At 51.9% G+C, this 12,566-nt stretch overlaps 1 protein-coding gene across 1 annotated transcript in view; it reads right to left on the bottom strand.

The window, feature by feature from the left end:
* Nucleotides 1-12,261, bottom strand: part of LOC121291208 (class I histocompatibility antigen, F10 alpha chain-like) — a gene marked incomplete at its 3' end in the record, with an annotated part of 33,427 nt that extends 21,166 nt beyond the window's left edge. The window contains exon 1 of the mRNA XM_041212293.1: nucleotides 12,097-12,261. Within this exon, the coding sequence (XP_041068227.1) occupies nucleotides 12,097-12,145 (49 nt within the window). The remainder of the gene's footprint in view (nucleotides 1-12,096) is intronic.
* Nucleotides 12,262-12,566: the final 305 nt, after the last annotated feature.

Genomic DNA, 12,566 nt, shown 5'->3' with positions numbered 1-12,566 from the left:
TCTCTCTCTCTCCCTGTTTCACTCTCCTCTCTCTCTCTCTCCCTGTTTCACTCTCCTCTCTCTCTCTCTCCCTGTTTCACTCTCCTCTCTCTCTCTCTCCCTGTTTCACTCTCCTCTCTCTCTCTCCCTGTTTCACTCTCCTCTCTCTCTCTCTCTCCCTGTTTCACTCTCTCTCTCTCTCTCTCTCCCTGTTTCACTCTCCTCTCTCTCTCTCTCTCCTGTTTCACTCTCCTCTCTCTCTCTCTCCCTGTTTCACTCTCCTCTCTCTCTCTCTCCTGTTTCACTCTCCTCTCTCTCTCTCTCTCCTGTTTCACTCTCCTCTCTCTCTCTCTCTCCCTGTTTCACTCTCCTCTCTCTCTCTCTCCCTGTTTCACTCTCCTCTCTCTCTCTCTCCCTGTTTCACTCTCCTCTCTCTCTCTCTCCCTGTTTCACTCTCCTCTCTCTCTCTCCCCGTTTCACTCTCCTCTCTCTCTCTCCCTGTTTCACTCTCCTCTCTCTCTCTCCCTGTTTCACTCTCCTCTCTCTCTCTCCCCGTTTCACTCTCTCTCTCTCTCTCTCCCTGTTTCACTCTCCTCTCTCTCTCTCTCCCCGTTTCACTCTCCTCTCTCTCTCTCTCCCCGTTTCACTCTCTCTCTCTCTCTCTCTCCCTGTTTCACTCTCCTCTCTCTCTCTCTCCCTGTTTCACTCTCCTCTCTCTCTCTCTCCCTGTTTCACTCTCCTCTCTCTCTCTCTCCCTGTTTCACTCTCCTCTCTCTCTCTCCCTGTTTCACTCTCCTCTCTCTCTCTCTCCCTGTTTCACTCTCCTCTCTCTCTCTCTCCCTGTTTCACTCTCCTCTCTCTCTCTCTCCCTGTTTCACTCTCCTCTCTCTCTCTCTCCCTGTTTCACTCTCCTCTCTCTCTCTCTCCCTGTTTCACTCTCCTCTCTCTCTCTCTCCCTGTTTCACTCTCCTCTCTCTCTCTCTCCCTGTTTCACTCTCCTCTCTCTCTCTCTCCCTGTTTCACTCTCCTCTCTCTCTCTCTCCCTGTTTCACTCTCCTCTCTCTCTCTCTCCCTGTTTCACTCTCCTCTCTCTCTCTCTCTCCCTGTTTCACTCTCCTCTCTCTCTCTCTCTCCCTGTTTCACTCTCCTCTCTCTCTCTCTCCCTGTTTCACTCTCCTCTCTCTCTCTCTCTCCCTGTTTCACTCTCCTCTCTCTCTCTCTCCCTGTTTCACTCTCCTCTCTCTCTCTCTCCCTGTTTCACTCTCCTCTCTCTCTCTCTCCCTGTTTCACTCTCTCTCTCTCTCTCTCCCTGTTTCACTCTCCTCTCTCTCTCTCCCTGTTTCACTCTCCTCTCTCTCTCTCCCTGTTTCACTCTCCTCTCTCTCTCTCCCTGTTTCACTCTCCTCTCTCTCTCTCTCCCTGTTTCACTCTCCTCTCTCTCTCTCCCTGTTTCACTCTCCTCTCTCTCTCTCCCTGTTTCACTCTCCTCTCTCTCTCTCTCCCTGTTTCACTCTCCTCTCTCTCTCTCCCTGTTTCACTCTCCTCTCTCTCTCTCTCCCTGTTTCACTCTCCTCTCTCTCTCTCCCTGTTTCACTCTCCTCTCTCTCTCTCTCCCTGTTTCACTCTCCTCTCTCTCTCTCCCTGTTTCACTCTCCTCTCTCTCTCTCTCCCTGTTTCACTCTCCTCTCTCTCTCTCCCTGTTTCACTCTCCTCTCTCTCTCTCTCCCTGTTTCACTCTCCTCTCTCTCTCTCTCCCTGTTTCACTCTCCTCTCTCTCTCTCCCTGTTTCACTCTCTCTCTCTCTCTCTCCCTGTTTCACTCTCTCTCTCTCTCTCTCCCTGTTTCACTCTCCTCTCTCTCTCTCCCTGTTTCACTCTCCTCTCTCTCTCTCTCTCTCCCTGTTTCACTCTCCTCTCTCTCTCTCTCCCCGTTTCACTCTCCTCTCTCTCTCTCCCTGTTTCACTCTCCTCTCTCTCTCTCCCTGTTTCACTCTCCTCTCTCTCCCTGTTTCACTCTCCTCTCTCTCTCTCCCCGTTTCACTCTCCTCTCTCTCTCTCTCCCTGTTTCACTCTCCTCTCTCTCTCTCCCTGTTTCACTCTCTCTCTCTCTCTCTCCCTGTTTCACTCTCCTCTCTCTCTCTCTCCCTGTTTCACTCTCCTCTCTCTCTCTCTCCCTGTTTCACTCTCCTCTCTCTCTCTCCCTGTTTCACTCTCCTCTCTCTCTCTCCCTGTTTCACTCTCTCTCTCTCTCTCTCCCTGTTTCACTCTCCTCTCTCTCTCTCCCTGTTTCACTCTCCTCTCTCTCTTCTCCCTGTTTACTCTCCTCTCTCTCTCTCTCCCTGTTTCACTTCCTCTCTCTCTCTCTCCCTGTTTCACCTCTCCTCTCTCTCTCCTCCCTGTTTCACTCTCCTCTCTCTCTCTCCCTGTTTCACTCTCCTCTCTCTCTCTCCCTGTTTCACTCTCCTCTCTCTCTCTCCCCTGTTTCACTCTCCTCTCTCTCTCTCCCTGTTTCACTCTCTCTCTCTCTCTCCCTGTTTCACTCTCCTCTCTCTCTCTCTCCCTGTTTCACTCTCCTCTCTCTCTCTCTCCTGTTTCACTCTCCTCTCTCTCTCTCCCTGTTTCACTCTCCTCTCTCTCTCTCTCCCTGTTTCACTCTCCTCTCTCTCTCTCTCCCTGTTTCACTCTCCTCTCTCTCTCTCTCCCTGTTTCACTCTCCTCTCTCTCTCTCTCCCTGTTTCACTCTCCTCTCTCTCTCTCCCTGTTTCACTCTCCTCTCTCTCTCTCCCTGTTTCACTCTCCTCTCTCTCTCTCTCCCTGTTTCACTCTCCTCTCTCTCTCTCTCCCTGTTTCACTCTCCTCTCTCTCTCTCTCCCTGTTTCACTCTCCTCTCTCTCTCTCTCCCTGTTTCACTCTCCTCTCTCTCTCTCTCCCTGTTTCACTCTCCTCTCTCTCTCTCCCTGTTTCACTCTCCTCTCTCTCTCTCCCTGTTTCACTCTCCTCTCTCTCTCTCTCCCTGTTTCACTCTCCTCTCTCTCTCTCTCCCTGTTTCACTCTCCTCTCTCTCTCTCCCTGTTTCACTCTCCTCTCTCTCTCTCTCCCTGTTTCACTCTCCTCTCTCTCTCTCTCCCTGTTTCACTCTCCTCTCTCTCTCTCTCCCTGTTTCACTCTCCTCTCTCTCTCTCTCCCTGTTTCACTCTCCTCTCTCTCTCTCCCTGTTTCACTCTCCTCTCTCTCTCTCTCCCTGTTTCACTCTCCTCTCTCTCTCTCCCTGTTTCACTCTCCTCTCTCTCTCTCTCCCTGTTTCACTCTCCTCTCTCTCTCTCCCTGTTTCACTCTCCTCTCTCTCTCTCTCCCTGTTTCACTCTCCTCTCTCTCTCTCTCCCTGTTTCACTCTCCTCTCTCTCTCTCTCCCTGTTTCACTCTCCTCTCTCTCTCTCTCCCTGTTTCACTCTCCTCTCTCTCTCTCCCTGTTTCACTCTCCTCTCTCTCTCTCTCCCTGTTTCACTCTCCTCTCTCTCTCTCTCCCTGTTTCACTCTCCTCTCTCTCTCTCTCCCTGTTTCACTCTCCTCTCTCTCTCTCTCCCTGTTTCACTCTCCTCTCTCTCTCTCTCCCTGTTTCACTCTCCTCTCTCTCTCTCTCCCTGTTTCACTCTCCTCTCTCTCTCTCTCCCTGTTTCACTCTCCTCTCTCTCTCTCTCCCTGTTTCACTCTCCTCTCTCTCTCTCTCCCTGTTTCACTCTCCTCTCTCTCTCTCTCCCTGTTTCACTCTCCTCTCTCTCTCTCCCTGTTTCACTCTCCTCTCTCTCTCTCTCCCTGTTTCACTCTCCTCTCTCTCTCTCCCTGTTTCACTCTCCTCTCTCTCTCTCTCCCTGTTTCACTCTCCTCTCTCTCTCTCTCCCTGTTTCACTCTCCTCTCTCTCTCTCCCTGTTTCACTCTCCTCTCTCTCTCTCTCCCTGTTTCACTCTCCTCTCTCTCTCTCTCCCTGTTTCACTCTCCTCTCTCTCTCTCTCCCTGTTTCACTCTCCTCTCTCTCTCTCTCCCTGTTTCACTCTCCTCTCTCTCTCTCTCCCTGTTTCACTCTCCTCTCTCTCTCTCTCCCTGTTTCACTCTCCTCTCTCTCTCTCCCTGTTTCACTCTCCTCTCTCTCTCTCTCCCTGTTTCACTCTCCTCTCTCTCTCTCTCCCTGTTTCACTCTCCTCTCTCTCTCTCTCCCTGTTTCACTCTCCTCTCTCTCTCTCCCTGTTTCACTCTCCTCTCTCTCTCTCTCCCCGTTTCACTCTCCTCTCTCTCTCTCCCTGTTTCACTCTCCTCTCTCTCTCTCCCTGTTTCACTCTCCTCTCTCTCTCTCTCCCTGTTTCACTCTCCTCTCTCTCTCTCTCCCTGTTTCACTCTCCTCTCTCTCTCTCTCCCTGTTTCACTCTCCTCTCTCTCTCTCTCCCTGTTTCACTCTCCTCTCTCTCTCTCTCCCTGTTTCACTCTCCTCTCTCTCTCTCTCCCTGTTTCACTCTCCTCTCTCTCTCTCTCCCTGTTTCACTCTCCTCTCTCTCTCTCTCCCTGTTTCACTCTCCTCTCTCTCTCTCTCCCTGTTTCACTCTCCTCTCTCTCTCTCTCCCTGTTTCACTCTCCTCTCTCTCTCTCTCCCTGTTTCACTCTCCTCTCTCTCTCTCTCCCTGTTTCACTCTCCTCTCTCTCTCTCTCCCTGTTTCACTCTCCTCTCTCTCTCTCTCCCTGTTTCACTCTCCTCTCTCTCTCTCTCCCTGTTTCACTCTCCTCTCTCTCTCTCTCCCTGTTTCACTCTCCTCTCTCTCTCTCCCTGTTTCACTCTCCTCTCTCTCTCTCTCCCTGTTTCACTCTCCTCTCTCTCTCTCTCCCTGTTTCACTCTCCTCTCTCTCTCTCTCCCTGTTTCACTCTCCTCTCTCTCTCTCTCCCTGTTTCACTCTCCTCTCTCTCTCTCTCCCTGTTTCACTCTCCTCTCTCTCTCTCTCCCTGTTTCACTCTCCTCTCTCTCTCTCTCCCTGTTTCACTCTCCTCTCTCTCTCTCTCCCTGTTTCACTCTCCTCTCTCTCTCTCTCCCTGTTTCACTCTCCTCTCTCTCTCTCTCCCTGTTTCACTCTCCTCTCTCTCTCTCCCTGTTTCACTCTCCTCTCTCTCTCTCTCCCTGTTTCACTCTCCTCTCTCTCTCTCTCCCTGTTTCACTCTCCTCTCTCTCTCTCTCCCTGTTTCACTCTCCTCTCTCTCTCTCTCCCTGTTTCACTCTCCTCTCTCTCTCTCTCCCTGTTTCACTCTCCTCTCTCTCTCTCTCCCTGTTTCACTCTCCTCTCTCTCTCTCTCCCTGTTTCACTCTCCTCTCTCTCTCTCTCCCTGTTTCACTCTCCTCTCTCTCTCTCTCCCTGTTTCACTCTCCTCTCTCTCTCTCTCCCTGTTTCACTCTCCTCTCTCTCTCTCTCCCTGTTTCACTCTCCTCTCTCTCTCTCTCCCTGTTTCACTCTCCTCTCTCTCTCTCTCCCTGTTTCACTCTCCTCTCTCTCTCTCTCCCTGTTTCACTCTCCTCTCTCTCTCTCTCCCTGTTTCACTCTCCTCTCTCTCTCTCTCCCTGTTTCACTCTCCTCTCTCTCTCTCTCCCTGTTTCACTCTCCTCTCTCTCTCTCTCCCTGTTTCACTCTCCTCTCTCTCTCTCTCCCTGTTTCACTCTCCTCTCTCTCTCTCTCCCTGTTTCACTCTCCTCTCTCTCTCTCTCCCTGTTTCACTCTCCTCTCTCTCTCTCTCCCTGTTTCACTCTCCTCTCTCTCTCTCTCCCTGTTTCACTCTCCTCTCTCTCTCTCTCCCTGTTTCACTCTCCTCTCTCTCTCTCTCCCTGTTTCACTCTCCTCTCTCTCTCTCTCCCTGTTTCACTCTCCTCTCTCTCTCTCTCCCTGTTTCACTCTCCTCTCTCTCTCTCTCCCTGTTTCACTCTCCTCTCTCTCTCTCTCCCTGTTTCACTCTCCTCTCTCTCTCTCTCCCTGTTTCACTCTCCTCTCTCTCTCTCTCCCTGTTTCACTCTCCTCTCTCTCTCTCTCCCTGTTTCACTCTCCTCTCTCTCTCTCTCCCTGTTTCACTCTCCTCTCTCTCTCTCTCCCTGTTTCACTCTCCTCTCTCTCTCTCTCTCCCTGTTTCACTCTCCTCTCTCTCTCTCTCCCTGTTTCACTCTCCTCTCTCTCTCTCTCCCTGTTTCACTCTCCTCTCTCTCTCTCTCCCTGTTTCACTCTCCTCTCTCTCTCTCTCCCTGTTTCACTCTCCTCTCTCTCTCTCTCCCTGTTTCACTCTCCTCTCTCTCTCTCTCCCTGTTTCACTCTCCTCTCTCTCTCTCCCTGTTTCACTCTCCTCTCTCTCTCCCTGTTTCACTCTCCTCTCTCTCTCTCCCTGTTTCACTCTCCTCTCTCTCTCTCCCTGTTTCACTCTCCTCTCTCTCTCTCCCTGTTTCACTCTCCTCTCTCTCTCTCCCTGTTTCACTCTCCTCTCTCTCTCTCCCTGTTTCACTCTCCTCTCTCTCTCTCCCCGTTTCACTCTCCTCTCTCTCTCTCCCTGTTTCACTCTCCTCTCTCTCTCTCCCTGTTTCACTCTCCTCTCTCTCTCTCCCTGTTTCACTCTCCTCTCTCTCTCTCTCCGTTTCACTCTCCTCTCTCTCTCTCCCTGTTTCACTCTCCTCTCTCTCTCTCTCCCTGTTTCACTCTCCTCTCTCTCTCTCTCTCCCTGTTTCACTCTCCTCTCTCTCTCTCTCCCTGTTTCACTCTCCTCTCTCTCTCTCTCCCTGTTTCACTCTCCTCTCTCTCTCTCTCCCTGTTTCACTCTCCTCTCTCTCTCTCTCCCTGTTTCACTCTCCTCTCTCTCCCTGTTTCACTCTCCCCTCTCTCCCTGTTTCAATCTCCTCTCTCTCTCTCTCCCTCTCCCTGTTTCACTCTCCCCTCTCTCTCTCTCCCTGTTTCACTCTCCTCTCTCTCTCTCTCCCTGTTTCACTCTCCTCTCTCTCTCTCTGTTTCACTCTCCTCTCTCTCTCTCTCTCCCTGTTTCACTCTCCTCTCTCTCTCTCTCCCTGTTTCACTCTCCTCTCTCTCTCTCCCTGTTTCACTCTCCTCTCTCTCTCCATTTCACTCTCCTCTCTCTCTCCATTTCACTCTCCTCTCTCTCTCCATTTCACTCTCCTCTCTCTCTCCATTTCACTCTCCTCTCTCTCTCCATTTCACTCTCCTCTCTCTCTCCATTTCACTCTCCTCTCTCTCTCCATTTCACTCTCCTCTCTCTCTGCATTTCACTCTCCTCTCTCTCTCCCTGTTTCACTCTCCTCTCTCTCTCCGTTTCCCTCTCTTCTCTTTCCCTCTCTCTGATTCACAGCACTCTTTCTCTCTCAGTCTGATTCATTTCTTCTTTCTGTCTCTGATGCACTCCCTTCTGTCTTTCTCTTTCTCTCTGATCATTTCCAGGAACTCAGCTGCCTGACAGATTTAAATATTCCCTATATATTCTGCCTGGTAACAGTGACATCAAGCTAACACAAATTCTCATTGGCAAATTCCACTCAGCTCCCCCAACCCCATTAATCCCCATGGAAACTCCCTGTCACTGAATTGTCAGACTGTCTCTTAGCAACAGGGGAGCAGGGGGGGACGGGTGGAGTAGGATCCTGACTGGGAGTGAGGGGAGAGGGGACACGGTGATGGGGTAATGGGAGTGAGGAGAGGGCAAAGGGCGATGGGGTAATGGGAGTGAGGGGAGAGAGGACACAGGGCGATGGGGTAATGGGAGTGAGGGGAGAGAGGACACAGGGCGATGGGGTAATGGGAGTGAGGGGAGAGAGGACACAGGGTGATGGAGTAATGGGAGTGAGGGGAACGATTACACAGGGCGATGGGGTAATGGGAGTGAGGGGAGATAGGACACAGGATATTGGGGTAATGGGAATGAGTGGAGAGGGGACACAGGGCGATGGGGTAATGGGAGTGAGGGGAGAGAGGACACAGGGCGATGGGGTAATGTATCCCACATTCTACCCTCTGTAAACCTCAGATCATCCAAAACCCACAGCCTGTGTCTGAACTCACACGAAGTCCTGTTCGACTATCACCTCTATTCTTGCTCACATACATTGCCTCCTGGTGAAGCAACATCTCAATTTTAAAATGTTCATCTTTCTCTTCAAATCCCTTCGTGGTCTCACCCCTCCCTATCTCTGTCATTTCCTCCACCCTCACAACCCTCCAAGGTATCTCCACTCCTCTAACGTTGGTCTCCTGAGTATTTCTGGTTTTAACGCTCTGTCATTGTTAGCCATTTCTTCAGGTGCCCAGGCCCCACCCTCTGGAATTCCTTCCTACATCCCTCCGCCTCGCCGCTCACCTTCCTCCTTTAAGACACTCCTTAAAATCTACCTCTTTGATCAAGCATTTGGTCATCTGGCCATAATATCTCCTTATGTAGCTCCTGTGAATGACATTGGGATGTTTTATTACATTAAAGGTGCTACATCAATCCAAATTGTTGTAATCTTTACACAATTTTTTATTGGCAGAGACAAACACCCACCTCCCACCCCAACAACCACAGTGTAAATTTACCCCTATTCATAGGATCACAAGTAAATCCCCAATTCATGCCCACCGCCTTAACACAACGAAACACTCGATTAACATACACTTAACAGAAAGGGTTTAATCGATTAGATATGGAGAAAACACTCCCTCTGGTGAGAGAGACAAGAACAAGGGACAACATTTTAAAATTCAACTGGGCCATTCAGGAGGGAGATCAGGAAATGGTTTCTCACATAAAGCATAGTGGGAATCTAGAACGTTCTCTCCATAAAGCTGTGGATATGGGGGGGTTGAAATTGAAGCTTTCAAAACGGACAGACTTTTACAAAAACAAAATACTGCAGATGTTAGAAATGTGAAATAAGAAGAGAAAATGCTGGAAATCCTCAGCAGGTTTGGCAGCATCTAAAGAGTGAGAGACAGAGTTACAGTTTCAGCTCGATGATCTTTGATCAGAATGGCACCTCTGTTTCTCTCTGCATAAACAGCTCCTTGTAGTGTCACAGGCTCACAGCTGGGGAATGAGGTACAGATCGGTCAGGAGCTATTTAGTTGGTGAAAGAGGATCGAGAGTCTCCTCTCGCTGTGTCTCTCTCTCTGATCCCACTCTCCAGTCTCGTCACTTTAAACCCCAGTCCCCAGCACCATTTCTCGATCACTCTCTAGCCCCACACCCCTAACCCTCAGGCCCCGCACTCTCTCTCCAGCCCCATACATCTAACGCTCAGACCCCACACTCCCTCTCCAGCCCCACATCCCTAACCCTCAGGCCCTGCACCCTCTCTCCAGCCCCATACCCCTAACCCTCAGGCCCCGCACTCTCTCTCCGGCCCCATACATCTAACCCTCAGACCCCACACCTTCTCTCCAGCCCCATACCCCTAACCCTCAGACCCCACACCCTCTCTCCAGCCTCACATCCCTAACCCTCAGGCCCTGCACCCTCTCTCCAGCCTCATACCCCTAACCCTCAGGCCCTGCACCCTCTCTCCAGCCTCATACCCCTAACCCTCAGACCCCGCACCCTCTCTCCAGCCTCATACCCCTAACCCTCAGACCCCGCACCCTCTCTCCAGCCTCATACCCCTAACACTCAAGCCCCGCACCCTCTCTCCAGCCCCATACCCCTAACCCTCAGACCCCACACCCTCTCTCCAGCCCCATACCCCTAACCCTCAGACCCCACACCCTCTCTCCAGCCCCATACCCCTAACCCTCAGACCCCACACCCTCTCTCCAGCCCCATACCCCTAACCCTCAGACCCCACACCCTCTCTCCAGCCTCACATCCCTAACCCTCAGGCCCTGCAATCTCTCTCCAGCCTCACATCCCTAACCCTCAGGCCCTGCACCCTCTCTCCAGCCCCATACCCCTAACCCTCAGGCCCTGCAATCTCTCTGCAGCCTCATACCCCTAACCCTCAGGCCCTGCAATCTCTCTCCAGCCTCATACCCCTAACCCTCAGGCCCTGCACCCTCTCTCCAGCCCCACATCCCTAACCCTCAGACCCCGCACTCTCTCTCCAGCCCCATACCCCTAACCCTCAGGCCCCGCATTCTCTCTCCAGCCTCATACCCCTAACCCTCAGACCCCACACCCTCTCTCCAGCCTCACATCCCTAACCCTCAGGCCCTGCACCCTCTCTCCAGCCTCATACCCCTAACCCTCAGGCCCCACACCCTCTCTCCAGCCTCATACCCCTAACACTCAAGCCCCGCACCCTCTCTCCAGCCTCATACCCCTAACCCTCAGACCCCACACCCTCTCTCCAGCCCCATACCCCTAAACCTCAGACCCCACACCCTCTCTCCAGCCTCACATCCCTAACCCTCAGGCCCTGCAATCTCTCTCCAGCCTCACATCCCTAACCCTCAGGCCCTGCACCCTCTCTCCAGCCCCATACCCCTAACCCTCAGGCCCTGCAATCTCTCTCCAGCCTCATACCCCTAACCCTCAGGCCCTGCACCCTCTCTCCAGCCCCATACCCCTAACCCTCAGGCCCTGCAATCTCTCTCCAGCCTCATACCCCTAACCCTCAGACCCCGCACTCTCTCTCCAGCCCCATACCCCTAACCCTCAAGCCCCGCACCCTCTCTCCAGCCCCACACCCCTAACCCTCAAGCCCCGCACTCTCTCCCCAGCCTCACGCCCCTAACCCTCAGGCCCCCAAAATCTCTCTCCAGCCCCACACCCCTAACCGTCAAGCCCCGCACTCTCTCCCCAGCCCCACGCCCCTAACCCTCAGGCCCCCAAAATCTCTCTCCAGCCCCATGCCCCTAACCCTCAGGCCCCGCACTCTCTCCCCAGCCCCATACGCCTAAACCTCAGACTACAACAGCATTTCTCGCGCTTCAGCTCAGGATCCCTGACCCTCAGTCTAATTTCCCCACCACCACCATTCTGCTCGTGATTCTCTCTCTCTCTACCCCTCCTCAGGTCCAGTACCCAGCCTGGCACTGAGACCCTCTCTGACCCCATTACCCATTGACTGAGGGTTAATACCCCAGTACCCAGGCTCTGAGAACCTCTCTGACCCCATTACCCACTGAGGGTTAATACCCCAGTATCAGGCACTGAGACCCTTTCTGACCCCATTACCCACTGATTGAGGGTTAATACCACAGTACCAGATACTGAGACCCTCTCTGACCCCATTACCCATTGGCTGAGGGTTAATACCCCAGTACCCAGGCTCTGAGAACCTCTCTAACCCCATTACCCACTGAGGGTTAATACCCCAGTATCAGGCACTGAGACCCTTTCTGACCCCATTACCCATTGACTGAGGGTTAATACCCCAGTACCCAGGCTCTGAGAACCTCTCTGACCCCATTACCCACTGAGGGTTAATACCCCAGTATCAGGCACTGAGACCCTTTCTGACCCCATTACCCACTGATTGAGAGTTAATACCCCAGTACCAGACAATGAGACCCTCTCTGACACCATTACCCACTGATTGAGTGTTAATACCACAGTACCAGACACTGAGACCCTCTCTGACACCATTACCCACTGACTGAGTGTTAATACCACAGTACAGACACTGAGACCCTCTCTGACCCCATTACCCACTGACTGAGTGTTAATACCACAGTACCAGACACTGAGACCCTCTCTGACACCATTACCCACTGATTAAGTGTTAATACCACAGTACCAGACACTGAGACCCTCTCTGACACCATTACCCACTGACTGAGTGTTAATACCACAGTACAGACACTGAGACCCTCTCTGACACCATTACCTACTGACTGAGTGTTAATACCACAGTACAGACACTGAGACCCTCTCTGACCCCATTACCCACTGACTGAGTGTTAATACCACAGTACAGACACTGAGACCCTCTCTGACCCCATTACCCACTGACTGAGTGTTAATACCACAGTACCAGACACTGAGACCCTCTCTGACACCATTACCCACTGATTAAGTGTTAATACCACAGTACCAGATACTGAGACCCTCTCTGACACCATTACCCACTGACTGAGTGTTAATACCACAGTACAGACACTGAGACCCTCTCTGACCCCATTACTCACCTGCAGAGACCCCTCCACACAGAAGGGTCAGTAGTATTAACCTCAACATTTTCCTGAATGAATTATTTGAGAGTAATCCTGTATCCAGTGATAATCCTGTTCCACCTGCACTCCCTCTTTCTGTGTCTCTCTGGATCCTAGTCTCTGTGCACTTCACCCAGGGCTGACGGTATTAAACTTCGGTGCCTCCACGCTGATTGGTTCAATGGGACACTAATGTCCAATTAGAATATAAACAGCCTGTGAGCCATCAGTCTCTGGGTAGAAGATTCCTGGGCAGGTTGTGTTCCTTTCAAAATAAACTTTTCCGATATAGTGAACTATCCAATCACAGAAATACTGTGAAGAACATCATCAGTTACCAGGGAGAATAAACTTTACAAGGTTTGAGAATTAAATTAGAAACTGAAAGGAGTTTGATCCAGAACATGACAGAATGAAGAACATCACGAACAGAGGGAGGCCATTCT

This window comes from Carcharodon carcharias, chromosome 19 (genome assembly GCF_017639515.1).
Source record: "Carcharodon carcharias isolate sCarCar2 chromosome 19, sCarCar2.pri, whole genome shotgun sequence".
Classification (NCBI taxonomy): domain Eukaryota; kingdom Metazoa; phylum Chordata; class Chondrichthyes; order Lamniformes; family Lamnidae; genus Carcharodon; species Carcharodon carcharias.
Note: the sequence above shows the minus strand (reverse complement) of the source record. Positions and strands in the feature narration are given on the sequence as shown.